The sequence below is a fragment of the Talpa occidentalis genome, unplaced genomic scaffold, assembly GCF_014898055.3.
Source record: "Talpa occidentalis isolate TD23 unplaced genomic scaffold, MPIMG_talOcc4v2.1 talOcc4.2, whole genome shotgun sequence".
NCBI classification, from domain to species: Eukaryota; Metazoa; Chordata; class Mammalia; order Eulipotyphla; family Talpidae; genus Talpa; species Talpa occidentalis.
Genome location: NW_023602073.1, coordinates 55,448,571 through 55,463,219, shown reverse-complemented (window position 1 = coordinate 55,463,219; position 14,649 = coordinate 55,448,571). Strand labels below are relative to the sequence as shown.

At 50.9% G+C, this 14,649-nt stretch overlaps 1 protein-coding gene across 1 annotated transcript; it reads left to right on the top strand.

Moving 5' to 3' along the window:
- Window positions 1–944: 944 nt before the first annotated feature.
- TAP2 (transporter 2, ATP binding cassette subfamily B member) lies at window positions 945–13,940 on the top strand. The gene is made up of 12 exons (XM_037518696.2): window positions 945–1,063; window positions 1,794–2,294; window positions 2,378–2,492; window positions 5,008–5,138; window positions 5,410–5,615; window positions 7,487–7,684; window positions 7,828–7,956; window positions 10,736–10,924; window positions 11,087–11,260; window positions 11,376–11,535; window positions 11,883–12,019; window positions 12,387–13,940. Exons 2-12 carry the CDS (start codon window positions 1,802–1,804, stop codon window positions 12,579–12,581), a joined length of 2,127 nt encoding a protein of 708 aa, XP_037374593.1. The 5' UTR covers window positions 945–1,063; window positions 1,794–1,801; the 3' UTR covers window positions 12,582–13,940.
- Window positions 13,941–14,649: the final 709 nt, after the last annotated feature.

Here is a 14,649-nt window from a genome sequence, read left to right as displayed (position 1 = left end):
TTCCTTCGGGGATGTTTTGAGTATGGGGGATAGTTTCAACCTGCAGAAATATTTTTGGAATAAACAAATGTTCAAGTTTCAGGGATAGGCTGTCGGTAGGGTGGGACCTATAGAAACTTATATACTGTTCTCATTAATGATAAAATAGACCAAGAAACAAAGTCCACTTCCCTCTGATGTTGAAGGCCTCCCAACATATATTGGAGCATAACTTTTGAGGCATCTGAAGGTGAGCTCTGCCCAGAGTGTGGTGTGGAGAAGGACCAGGAAGGTAAAGGGTCAGGGCCTTCTCAGGCACAAAACTCTATGTAGAAACCTACTTAGGTGAGAGATGCTAGAGATTTCTATTTAGGAGAGGTGCTTTGTGTTTTTTGCTCAGAATGGGGCTGTTTTTACCCCAAGACCCTGCAAATGGGGGAAGAGGGCAGACAGTTTTCTAAAAACAGGTTCAGAGTCCGAGATAAGAAAATTCACTTCTAGGCCTCCCTGGTGGTGCTGCGCTGTGAAGTAGTTTGCTGCCTCTGTAGCACGAGTTCGATTCCCGGCGGCCAGGGAGATACCCACATGGCGTGGCTGACCTCTCCTGTCTAGCCCGCTGCTCCCCTCAGCAGTGTATTTTGTCAGTCTGCCTGTTCTGTTCCCCACTCTGTCTCTGGTGAATCCTCTCACCCTTCCGCGCCTGTGGCCTGTACTCCAGTTCTTGTATAAATAAATCGATCAATCTTTTTTTTAAAAAAAGAAAGTTCACTGTTTCTTCGATTACAACGCATCCCAGCTTATGAAAGAACTTTAGCATTTTTCTAAATCGCAGTCGTTTCCTATTACAGAGTAAGTGTTGCCAAAGGCTAGTAGTGACTCACAGGGGGCCTGGCTCGGGCCCCAGGAGCTGGGATCGGTTTCTGCGTCTGCGGGTGTCGCGCTCCCCCTTCTGGCCGCGCCTGGAATCAGGCGTTGCCGGGAAGCGAAAGCGAAAGCCTGGGCAGGGGAAGTGGAGCCGAGGCGGCGCGGGCGCTTCCAGCGCTTCGCCCTCAGCCTTTAGCCGGAGGACCCGGAGCCACGGCCGGTGAGTGGCTCACGTCGCACCTGGGCGAGGCGGGAGGACGCAGCTGGAGCCGCCGGGCCGGGGGTCTTTGCCCACCTTCCAGCGGGCTGCGGCTCTCCCCTGCCCACGCCGTGCCCCCGCGCCGGGTCACAAGGGGCCGTGGGGGGCCAGGGAGCCGGGCAGGCGGCGCCGGGCCCCTGGGAGCTCGCCGGCAGCGGGAGCAAGGGTTAAAAAGGACGGGGGAGGGCCTCCCCGGTGGTGCAGCAGGTGAGCGCTGGGTTGCGAAGCTGCCCGCAGCCTCTGCGGCGCCGGTTCGATCCCCGGCTGCTCCCCGGCCACCGGAGGAGGGTCCCACATGGTGCGCAGACCTCTCCTGCCGCCCGCTGCTCCCCTCAGCAGTGTACTTCGGTCCTTCTGCCTGCTCTGCTCTGCTCTGGCTCTGGTGAATTCTCTCACCCTCCCGCGCTTCTGACTACACCCAGTGCTTGTATAAATAAATAAATCTTTAAAAAAAAATTAAAAAAAAAAAAAAAAGGACGGGGGACCCGCGGCCGGACTCCCCGGCGCCCCTGCCGCAGCATGCCTTCCGCTGTAGGAGGGAGGTGCTGAGGCGCACGGGCCCCCAGGGTATCTTTCTGGGCAGGATGGGATACAACGAGAACCCGCGGAATGGATGGGTGGAATTAGGGTGGCGAAGTTGGGGACAGGGCCTGGGGCTCCGCCTCGCCAATACCTCACTTTCCACCCCCAGGTAACGCCATGCGGCTCCCGGACCTGACACCCTGGGCCTCCCTGCTGCTGGCCGATCTGGCCTTACTCTGGCTGCTCCAGGGGTCTCTGGGGTCTCTGCTGCCCCGGGGCCTTCCAGGCCTGTGGCTGGAGGGGGCGCTGCGACTCGGAGGGCTGTGGTGGCTGCTGACGCTGGGAGGGCTGCTGGGATGCCTGGGGGCTCTGCTGCCCCCCCTGTGCCTGGCGACGCCTCTGTTTCTCTCCCTGAGGGCGCTGGTCCCTGGGGCCTTGAGTGCGCCCCCCGCCAGAGTGGCCTCCGCCTCTTGGAGCTGGCTGCTGCTGGGGTACGGGGCTGCGGGGCTAGGCTGGGCCGTGTGGGCTGTGCTGAGCCGTCCCGCAGCCCAGACGGGAGACCAGGGCCAGGAGAACAACAAAGCCTTGATGTGGAGGTTGCTGAAGCTCTCCAGGCCAGACCTGCCTTTCCTCATCGCCGCCTTCATCTTCCTTGTTCTTGCGGTGCTGGGTGAGTCAAGAGAGGCATTGAGACTGGAAGGTGGGCAAAGACCCCTTGCGGTGCCTTCAACTGTATTCTCCCGCCTCTTTCAGGTGAGACATTAATCCCACACTATTCTGGTCGAGTGATTGACATCCTGGGAGGTGACTTTGACCCTCATGCTTTTGCCAGTGCCATCTTTTTCATGTGTGTCTTCTCCTTTGGGAGGTAGGTGATGGGCCATTGGGTCCTTTGCTGGCCCCCTTTCCAAGGACCCGCACTTTCCTACCTCCATTTTCAGACCCTTTTGTGCACAAAGCACCCAATACTTAGACTTAAATATGCATGGATTTAGTTACTCATTCTATTTTCACAGTATTTCATTCATTCCTCATTTCACCATATTTATCCAACATCTGCAAAATTTACATTCTATTACTGTAGATGGAAGCATGAGCAGATGTAAGAGAGGGGGCTTGGGTGTCACGGGGAAAGTCTCTTTGCTATCTCTCAATGTAGTGCCAGGATGGCCATTGAGCAGGTTTCTATGATCTGTGCAGACCAGGTAAAGGAGGAGTCCTGGAGCTCTCGGTGGCTTTCTCAGGCTTTTATTGAGCTTTACATGCATTGCAGCAACCAGGTACACAGCATACAGGGGTGCCAGGGGACCAGGAGGCCGGAAGGCCTCCAGGCCCCCAGCAAGTGGTCACTCTGGACTTCTGTCTCCCCTTCTCTCTCCTGCCTCTTCCTGCTTCTGCTTCTCTTGGTGACTATCTCAATACTCCTCCCATGGCCCACAGAAGTCAGTAAGACAGCTTACAACAATGTAACAACTGCGGGTTCCCCATCAGGCTGGGCCATCCTAATGGTGGGAGGGCAGAAAAGCCTGAAAACCATTTACCCTACACTGGACATGCCCTCTTCTTGAAACCAAATTTCTCTTTCCGGTCTCTTACCTCCCACCCAGCTTGGTTTCCCAAGTCAGGTTGGGCCTGTTTCTCCCTCCTGACCCTTCTTACTAACTCATCTTGTCAGTGGATGAAGATCTTACTCCGAAGCTTATCATATTTTTTTTCAAGCATATTCATTCTTTTTCTCTTATTTGCCAGGACTGGAATGGGGTGCACGTTGGGTGCAAAATTTAAGGAGGTGCTCACTCCCAAGCTTATACCCATACCACACTCTCCTTCCAGTGATACCCCCTCCCCATAATACACCTTTATTATGGTCAGACTTCATTTAGAATGCCCCAAACCACTTCTTCCTTACACCTTCATTCTATACTTGCAGTTCTTGGCTGCCATCAGTCACCCAAAGGAACATTTATTGATGAGTCCATGGCTTTCAAAAAATCAGTTCTCAGTTCTCTTTACTTTTCTGCAGTATTTGTCATTTGAATAAACCATTATTGATCTCTTCCTGGAGTGAGCTTTTAGTCTCTCTTCTTGTCAATCCTCTCTACATACTCTGGACCCTTAAATAATAACTTTCCTCACAAATCAGTTCTTGAGACTTTAAGAACATCCCCACCCTGTGCTAACTCGCCCCTCTCTGTAGATGAACCCTGTGCCAGCAGCAGTCTTGTAACCTTTTGCCTCCTCCCTTGCCCATCGACAGCCTCTCTCATCTCACACTCCACATGCCCAGGATTGCAAAACCACATGCTCCTCCCTGTCTTCTTCTTCTTTTTAAAATTATTTATTTATTTATACAAGAGCTGGGATACAGGCCAGAGGTGAGGGGAGGTTAGAGGATTCACCAGAGACAGAGTAGGGAACAGAACAGGCAGACTGATGAAATACACTGCTGAGGGGAGCAGCGGGCGAGACAGGAGAGGTCTGCTGTGCCATGTGGGAATCTCCCTGGCCGGCTGGGAATTGAACCGTGCTGCAGGGGCTGCGGACAGCTTCACAGCGCTGTGCTCAACGGGAGAGGCCCATGTCTTCTCTTCTTGTTCGCACTCATGAACCATGTTATCCCAGGCTCCAGGCGGCAGCATCCCTGGTGCCTCTGTCATGTTCTTGCCCTGTCATATCTACTTTCAGAGTGTTTCAGCTGCAGCTCCTTTGTCTCCATCCTCACTGTGCTCACGTCCAAACCCTCATCATTTCATGTCCAGCTGTCCCAACAGCCTCCTCACCACAGGAATTAAATCTGTATTAGGAATCCATATTTTGTAAAATATCTGCTTTCCTGCTTTATGTTTCCTTGTCTTATAATAAGTTTGGTTGGTGTAAGAAGAATTTTTGAACTCTAGAGAGGAGAGAGAAGGGAGGGCAGCGAAACTGGGGCTCCGGAGAACGTGAGGGTAGGGGGTTCATGACTGCGGTCCCTGCCACGCAGTATCTGGGACCGGGAAGAGGCACATTGGGGACAGGGAGGAAAGACACTGAGGCAGAGGGGGACCTAGTGGGAAAGCAGGTCAGGTCAGGTCGGAAGCCACACCTTCTCACTTCTGTTTGTCTTCTCCTGGACCTCCCACAGAGTGAACCCCATCAACACCCCTGGATTTGCATGTTGTGATCTTGTCCCCAAGACACACTAGCTCACCAGTCCTTGGTTTAGTCCTGCCCCGCTTGTCTCCCTCCATCTTATTTGTTCTTTCCGCCCCCCCCCCCCGTAGTTCTCCAACTGTGCATTTATTTCATCCCATGTCTTCTCTCCTCTGAACTTACTCGTTCCTTCCTTCACTGCATGTTTCTCCTCCACTCACCTGTTGTATCTTGTATCCCCCGCCCTGCAGCTCGCTGTGTGCTGGGTGCCGTGGAGGCTCCTTCCTCTACACCATGTCCAACATCAACCTGCGGATCCGGGAGCAGCTTTTCTCCTCCCTTCTACGCCAGGACCTCGGGTTCTTCCAGGAGACGAAGACAGGTGGGGTGGAGTCCAAATCTGGGGGTCCCTGGACATTCTTTTCTGTTCCCCTCACCTGCACACAACCTCTGCCCCCCTGGTGCCTGCTTGTGCTGACTTTCTCTCGGAGGGGCAGGGCAGTGAGGCACCCCCTGGCTCTCTCCGCAGGTGAGGCTGGCACTTGGAGGAGGGAGGCACCTGGAGGAGGACGCTGTGTCAGAGGGGAAGGTCAGGGAAGAGTTTCTGGGGCTTTGGCATTGCAGGGCTTCCTCACCTGTTCTGTCCTCCCCAGGGGAGCTGAATTCCAGGATGAACTCGGACACCACCCTGATGAGCCGCTGGCTTCCCCTGAATGCCAACGTGTTCTTGCGGAGCCTGGTCAAAGTGGTGGGGCTGTACAGCTTCATGCTCAGCTTGTCCCCCCGTCTCACCCTTCTGTCTCTGCTGGACGTGCCTCTCACCATTGCGGCCGAAAAGGTGTACAACCTCCGCCACCAGGTATGTGTGGATGGCGGGGAGTCCCTGGAAGAATCAAGCTCCTCTAGGGGTCTTCTCTTTTCAGTTCTTATGGAGCAGCAGTTCTGACCAAGATCCCCACCCCCCATGCCTCTGTGTGTGTGTGTGTGTGTGTGTGTGAAAAAGAGAGAGAGAGAGAGAGAGAGAGAGAGAGAGAGAGAGAGAGAGAGAGAGAGAGAATGGAATGCAAGCAGATTTTTCTGTAAAGATTCCACACATACTTTCTCCACAAATGATTAGGAAAGTCATCTTAGAGGAGTTTAGGTAAAGACTGATCCCCTTTATCATCAACGGAAGGAGTATGAATGGTGTGTAGGAGAGGAGGTAAACTGACAGGAATCCTGAGTCAGAATGTCAGCTCCACCTTCTTTTAATTTTTAAAAAAATTATTTAAAAAAATTAATTTATATTTATATAATTATATTTATATAAAGCTTACCTTTTTAACCATGTTTAAGTGCCGTTCACTGGTGGTAAGAATGTTCATGGTGTTGTGCTGCCACCACCACAGTTCACTTCAGAACTTTCCAAACTGAGCCCCCGGCTAGTTAAATACTGAGTCTCCATTTCCTCCTCCCTCAGGCCTGCAGTCTCCCCATACTTTCTGTCTCTATGAATTCACCTCTTCCAGGTTCCTCTTATAGTGTCTGCCCTTTTGTGACTGGCTTGTTTCACTTAGCATACCGTCTTCAAGATTCATCTATGGGTCAGATGTTTCTTTTTTAGGGCTGAATACTATTCCATCGATACATAGACCTCATTTAACCATTCATCTGTAGGTGAACACTTGACTGTTGTAACTAATGTTGCTATGAACATGAGTACATGGATATCTGCTTGATTTTTTTTCTTTCATAGTTTTGGGTCTATACCCAGAAGTAGAATTCATATGGTAATTTAAAGTTTTTTGAGTCCCCATATTGTTTTCCACAGTGGTGACACCATTTTACATTCCCACCAGCAATACACACTCACTTCACTTTCTCCATACCCTTCTTCAAAACTTGTCATTTTTTCTGTGTGTTTTACATTACAGACATAATGGTTGTGAGGTACTATATCATCATGGTTTTGATTTACATTTCCCTGATGCTGTGTAATACTGGGCTTCTTTTCGTGTGCTTATTGGCCTTTTTTCATCTTTTTTTTTTTTTTTTGGGAGAAACACATTCAAGTCCTGGCTCAATTTTAAATTACATTGCTTTTTAATTGTTGGGTTGTAGGAGTTCTTTATATATTCTTGAATTCTTGATATTAATACTTCATCAGATGTATGGTTTGCAAATATTTTCTCCCATTTTGTGGATTTCGTTTTTCACTCTGTTGATACACCTTTGATACACAAAATTTTTTAATTTTGGCAAGTCCAATTTCATTTTTGGTAGCTTTTCCTTTTGGTGTTATATCTAAGAAGTCATTACCAAAATGAGTGTCAGAAAGCTCAGAAATCATTACCAAATTAGCGTCAGAAACATCTTTGTGTGTTTTCTTCTGGGGGTTTGAAGGTTTTAGCTTTCTTGTTTACATCTTTGATTCATGTTGAAGACTATCTCCATCTTCTGTAACTAGCTGTGGCTTCTGGAAAACACTTATTTTTTTCATTCAGATAGCAGGAGTGGTGTGAATTCCCTCAAATGAAGGTTTAAGCAAATGCACGGAGAGCTGTGCCATATTTTGTTCCCAGCCTCCTTTACACTCATTAGTCCTTCTGGAAAGCAATGTAAGGAAGAGGGAAAGAGGACAGTTTGGTATTGTTTAGGGAAATTGCGGGAGCACCACAACCACTGGAATGTGACATGGGGTTCTGCTGCCTCTGACCAGTCAAACTCTTCCATCTCTGCTGTGCTTTCTAGGCGGTGCTTCTGGAGATCCAGGATGCAGTGGCCAAGGCAGGGCAGGTGGTGCGTGAGGCCGTTGGAGGGCTGCCGACTGTGCGCAGCTTTGGGGCTGAGGAGCAAGAGGTGTGCCGCTATAAGGAGGCCCTTGAACGATGCCGGCAGCTGAGGTGGCGCAGAGACCTGGAACGGGCCATCTACTTGCTCTTTAGGAGGGTGAGGGCCTGAGTGGCTTGTGGGTAGGCTCAGGGAGGGGGCAGAAAGCCTGACACTATTCCTGTTGCTCAGTGTCATAGGGGCAGGAAGGGGAAGAAAGGGAGAGACCCTTTTCCCATACTCACCTGTCTTCTCCCTTCCAGATGCTGCAACTGGGTGTGCAGGTGCTTATGCTGAACTGTGGGCTGCAGCAGATCCTGGGTGGGTCCCTCTCCCGGGGCGGGCTGCTCTCCTTTCTGCTCTACCAAGAGAACGTGGGCCAGTATGTGCAGGTGAGTCAGCGGGCAATGCCTGCTCCTCTCTCCCTGACTCTCCCCGCCCCCCCACCTTTCTTTCTGATCTTCTGAAACTTGGGCTTTTTTTTGTTCTCCTTAAGAACACAGAACAGCAAAAAACCCAACTCATTTTGTTATGAAGAATTTCAAATACATGCCCTAACAAACCTCTATCACCTGCTTTGACAATTAGTTGCTCTTGGCCAACCTTGTTTCATCTGTATTTCCACTTACTTCCCTCACACATATTTTTTAGAAGCAGATCCGAGCCATAGTGTTATATGTAAATATTTCAGTATGGATCTCTAAAATATAAACATTAAAAAAACCCATAAAGTGTCCTCCCTGGCAGGGGTTAAAGTCTCAGTATTATCAAGCAATCGCCAGCCACTGCAGCATCACTTCTATCCCCTGCCAGGGAGCTAACCCACACAGCAGACCTCTCCTGTCTCTCCTGCTATTTCCCTCAGCAGTGCATTTCAGCAGATCCATCTGTTCTGCTGCCTACTCTGTCTCTGGTGAATGCTCTCATTCCCCGCACCTCTGGCCTACACCCCAGTTCTTGTATGGATAAATAAATAAAAATAAATCTTAACAAACAACAACATAAAGCCCAAAACATAACAATAATTTCTAAAATGAATCAAATACAATCAGTGGTGAAATTTCCCCTTGTCTTATTCACACATGTAATGCAAGTATACGGTACTATGCTTCTCTCTCCCGTACCTGTGTATGTGTGTACCTGTATCTGCCTACAGTTGCAGGAGAAGCATCAGCACTGAGACTTGGTGCCAAGGCCCATTAGATCATCAGGGTGGGCAAAAGTGTCACCCCCTTCCCCTCTTTACTTCCTTGATCAGTTGGAATGTACCCCTCATCTGCTGTTTGGTTACCTGGTAGTACAGTTTAATTAGGAAAGATAGAATGAACATTTATTTCCTTCCTTGTATTTACCAGTTTTCAAAATTAAGTAGTTGCTTCATCTTGGATTTATTTTGTGACTTTCTTAGATACATATTTATTTATTTATTTTGATCCCCCCCCCCAAGTTTCAGAGATATTTATTAATCAGTGTAAATCTCTACAGAATACACCAACATGATTTCGTACATTTAGAGGGAAGTATTTCCTGGCTAAGTGGAAAATTGTGGAAGACCTTCATTTTAAGTAGCTTTATAGTGAAATATTTCATTTAGAAGTCAATTGAGGCAACATTGGTTTACAATGCTGTGTATGATTTAGGGGAATAGACTCACACCTCCTCAGATGTATGTCACCACAGCACCCCCACCATCCAAGCACCCATGGTCCTTTACCATAGACTGTTGCCCCCCCAGTAGCCTCAATTTTGCAGTCATATTTCTAGGGTCGTTTTGGTTTAATCAGTTCCTTTGTTTTGTTTCTTCATGTGAGCGACACCGTATTTGTCATTCTCCTGATTCATTTTCTTAGATATTATAATTTTTAAAAGATTTTTATTTATTTATTTTTATATTTTTTATATTTTTATTTTTTTTTTTAATAGAGGCATGTTTTATTTATTTGTTTGTTTGTTTGTTTGTTTATACATGCACTGGGTACAGTCAGAAGCGCGGGAGGGGAGAGAATTCACCAGAGCCAGAGCGGGGAGCAGAGCAGGCAGAAGGACCGAAGTACACTGCTGAGGGGAGCAGCGGGCGGCAGGAGAGGTCTGCGCGCCATGTGGGACCCTCCTCCGGTGGCCAGGGAGCAGCCGGGGATCGAACTGGCGACTTAGAGGCCGCGGGCAGCTTCGCAACCCAGCGCTCAACCGCTGCGCCACCGGGGAGGCCCTTTTTTAAAGATTTTTAAAGAACTGGGGTACAGACCAGATGCACAGGAGGGTGAGAGGATTCACCAGAGACAAAGTAGGGAATAGAACAGGAGGAATGACTGAAATACACTGCTGAGGGGAGCAGCGGGCAAAACAGGAGAGGTCTGCTGTGCCATGTGGGTTGCTTCCTGGCCAGCCGGAATCGAACCCGCACTGCAGAGGCTGCGGACAGCTTCACAGTGCTGCACTCAACCGCCTGCGGCACCAGGGAGGACCTTTCTTAGATATTTTTAAAACATCTTTTATATGTGGAGGGCTGTGCTGGGCTCTCTGGTGGCTACAAAGATGATGTTTGCAGAGTGCCTGCTTTTTTTTTTTTTTTTTTTTTTTTTTTTTTTTTTTGGTTGGTTGGTTATACAAGCACTGGGTACAGTCAGAAGCGCGGGAGGGTGAGAGAATTCACCAGAGCCAGAGCGGGGAGCAGAGCAGGCAGAAGGACCGAAGTACACTGCTAAGGGGAGCAGTGGGCGGCAGGAGAGGTCTGCGCGCCATGTGGGACCCTCCTCTGGTGGCCGGGGAGCAGCCGGGGATCGAACTGGCGCTGCAGAGGCCCGCGGGCAGCTTCTCAACCCAGCGCTCAACCGCTGCGCCACCGGGGAGGCCCCAGAGTGCCTGCTTTGAAGGGGCTCCCTGTCTTACAGGGGAGGCAGAACCCCGCACAAGTTCACAAAACAATGACTGGAAGTCAGGGCAGCGCTGCGTGGGGGGATCGTGGTTGTCTTCACCCCTTACATTATAAATTGGAACACTGGGGTATTCGTGTTGATTTTAAATTCCAGCCAAACCGCACATTGGAAAGCAGAGGATCTTTCTAGGAGGAGGGGCGGTGGGCGGGGTGAGGTGTGCCAGGCTGTGTGTGGGGCGTGGGGATCTGGTTCCGGTGGCGCTGATGGACGGGCCTGTTCTGCTCTTGTTCTCCAGACCCTGGTGTACATATGTGGGGACATGCTGAGCAACGTGGGGGCCGCGGAGAAGGTTTTCCGGTACCTGGACCGAAAGCCCAATCTGCCTCCTTCGGGGACACTGGCCCCTCCCACTCTGCGGGGGCTGGTGGAGTTCCGGGGAGTGACCTTCGCGTACCCCAATAGTCCTGACCGGCCTGTGCTCAAGGTGCCTGCGGGGGTGGGGCTGGGGGAGGGGCGCTGGGAGGTGAAGGCTCGGCCCCCACCCCTGCTGCTCAGGCACCATAGTCAGCGGGGAGTTTGCCTCTCCCCTCTGCTAGAAAGAGAGGGGAGAAGAAGGAGGCTCCTGACTCTTTCCTGGCTTCTCCAGGGGCTGACGTTCACCCTGCGACCTGGTGAGGTGACGGCCCTGGTGGGGCCCAACGGGTCTGGGAAGAGCACCGTGGCCGCCCTGCTGCAGAATCTGTACCAGCCCACAGGGGGGCAGGTGCTGCTGGATGGGGAGCCCCTCTCCCTGTACGAACACGGCTACCTGCACCGACAGGTGGGTCGGAGATGGAGAAGAAACTGCGAGAGAGCGCGGGGATGGTGGAGGTCTGGGGGAGGAGGCGAGGAGGGCGTGAGGTGGGGTTTCACACTGTCTCTGCGCCCCTGTGCAGGTGACCGTGGTGGGGCAGGAGCCGGTGCTGTTCTCGGGGTCCGTGCGCGACAACATCGCCTACGGGCTGAAGCGCTGCAGCGAGGAGAAGGTGCTGGCTGCCACCCGGGCAGCCCGAGCGGATGAGTTCATAGACGAAATGGAGCACGGCCTAAATACAGGTACCTCCCGTCTAAAAGAAACTGGAGCTTACCCTTGGGGTGAGGTTGAGTTCCCTTCACTCGATGCTGGCCGTTCCCTTGCCCTTCCCCAGCTGCCGCTGGCCGGCCTTCCCCACCACGCGGCCTCCTGGGCCTCCGGTGCGCCCAGGTCTGTGTTGGGGCACACAGGACACAGCACAGCCCCCCCCAGCACAGCCCTCCTGGCGGCGCCGCCTGGCCTCCCTACTCCAGGTCCTCAGACCTCCTCACTGGTGTGGGGGACACCAGCTCGGAGTCGGCCTGCCCTTGGGCAGGACTTTGTGGTGGTCCCTTGTTTCTGAGGAGGGCTATTTCCCTGGTCTCCTCAGATGTAGGGGAGAGAGGAAAATTGTTGGCCGCGGGGCAGAAACAACGACTGGCCATTGCCCGGGCCCTTGTGCGGGAGCCACGCGTCCTCATCCTGGACGAAGCCACCAGTGCCCTGGACGTGCAGTGTGAGCAGGCCGTGAGTACCGGGTGCCAGGGCCGGGGACAGGCGCCTGAGGGGTCACATTGGAAGGATGAGCCTGTGCGGAGCTGGGCAGTGGGAGGATGAATAGCCACCAGTGGAAAGAGTATCAGTGCCTTCTTAGGGTGGGGGATGGGATGGAGAGTAGGTGCTTGGTGGGCTTTCCAGGGTGGCGTTCCCTCCAGGGCTGCCCTGCCCGTCATCTGGCTGCACAGCACTGAGGGCAGTGTGGAGCTTCCTCTGCTCTTCCCTGCCTTCTCATGTTTAAAGGGGTCTTTACCATAAGCCATAGAGAGGGTGCCCAGTGGACTGTGGTGTCCAGCCTGTTCCTCTCTTCCTAAGCACGGTGACCCCCCCCCACCAGGTGCAGGATTGGAAAGCCCGTGGGGACCTAACGGTGCTGGTGATTGCCCACCGGATGCAGACACTTCAAAGCGCAGACCAGATCCTGGTGCTGAGACAGGGGCAGCTGCAGGAGCAAGCTCAGCTCATGGAGGGGCAGGACCTGTATTCCCGACTGGTGCAGCAGCAGCAGCAGCAGCAGCAGCAACAGCAGTAGCAGTAGCAGCAACAGGAGGAGGAGCCCCAGGACTCTGGGCCCATCACGGGGGCATCTTCATGACCCCGGGTAGCTCCTGCCTTGAATTTCCCTGGGCTGTGCCTGGTCGTTGTTCCTGGAGCTGGGTTGGCTGTCTGGACCATGTGCATTTCCTCCTGGTGGGCCTCAATGCTGCCGGTGTCCAAATACTTGGTTTCCTGGGCCCACAGTGCTTTTCTTGGCCCTGCGTAGTGTATGGTACATATATTTTAAAATATTTTTTCCACAATGTATAAATAGCACACATTCATGTAGAAAAGTGAAAATGTGGGCCTTCCCGGTGGCGCAGCGGGTTGATCGCTGCCCTGTGAAGCTGTCCGCAGCCTCTGCAGCATGGTTCAATTCCTGGCCGGCCAGGGAGATTCCCACATGGCACGGCAGACCTCTCTTGTCTAGCCTGCTGCTCGCCTCAGCAGTGTCTTTGGTCTGTCTGCCTGCTCTGCTCCCCGCTCTGTCTCTGGTGAATTCCCTCACCCTCCTGCGTCTCTGACAGTGCCCCAGTTCTTGTATAAATATATCAAAAAAAAAAAAAGAAAAGTGAAAGTGATTTTTTTTTTTATCTTAATAACCATGGTTACTGTTTTCCTGGGTAGCCTATTGTTTGAGATACATAATAGCTAAAATGACATAAATATTCATGAGGTTGTCTTTTTTGTATCCTCCCCCATTCCCACTGGTGTCAGATATTTTTTGGGAAACTTGAGTGGAAGGGAAGCTCGTGGTTCTCTAATTTACAGTGTTAAAACACTGATAACAATGACTACTTACAGTGCTTAATGAGTAGGCACTATGTGTTTTTCATCTATTATCTTACTTCATTGTTATCCTCAAATCTAGGAGGTTTGTATTATCTTATTTAATCCTTATCCTGAAAACTAAAAACCATTTTATAGAGAGGAAACCAAATTTGAAAAAGATTAAATAACTCTCCAGGTCACACAGTGGTGGATTTCGAATTTGAATCCAGGCCTGACCCCAGAGTTCATGACCTCAACCAATAAATTACATTGTGTCTTGTGTCCCTAATCTCTAATTCATAATGAGATCAAATAAAATTCTTTCATTTCTAGTGTTGAGTACCTCTGCGTCCATTATGTTTTCTCTTGTGCCATTGTTTTAACTTTCACTCAGTTTTTGGTTTTCTCATCACCAGAGTTGATCACCATTTCTAGCCACTCTTTGTGAAGTCTCTTCTCTTTCTAGAAGGCACAGAGGTTACTGTCACTTCTGTAAAATCCTTCCATTGCTCATCCTCCCTTTCTGCCCAGGGCTCCCTGAGGGCACTCCAGGTTTTCCAACCTGATTGTCTCCCCTTTTCCTGTTGCAGTTAGCCTCACAAACTTCCTTTGCATGTGGTGTGTCCTTGCCAGTCCCTGCACCACCTCCCTGATGTACCCCAAGTTCTTCAAGTCTTAACTCAGGGTTCAGGTCTTCCAGCAAGCTTTCCCTTATCTCCTCAGTCAGAGAAAGTGCCCTTTCTTGAGCTCCTGGAAAGGCGAAGTATCTTATTAAGCTTTATACCTTCGCCTGCCTGCCGTAGGGCTAAGTTCATAGTAGACAATAAATAAATGCTTGTTGGATAAATAAACAAACCTCCTTCCTCCACTGTCCTCATTCTCCACCTTCCCTGTGCATTCAATATTGAAAATCCAAAGTGGTGCACATCACTGCTGTCTGGAGGAACTTATCTTTGAAGGTTCCTATTCTAGGAAAGTGAAACTTGCACATTCCCAGGAAGAGCAGGTACTTTCCAGCACTGGCAAGAAGCCAGCCAGAACTTCTGCTGTTTTGGTTTTCTCTTGCTTGGCAGGTGTTGGGAGTAGGGTGGGGCCAGAGTAGGGAGTTTCTCTTGCAGACAAACCTTTGACTCACCGTGCTGCTGCCTTTTAGCCCCACAGCTATTTATCTCTCCAATGTCACTGAGGGTGAAATACGCATTTAGGGAGAGAGAGGTGGGTCTGACCCTCCTCCTCCCTACCAGATGTCCTTCCTCTATTTCTAAAATGGGAATGATAATTCTTATATTCCC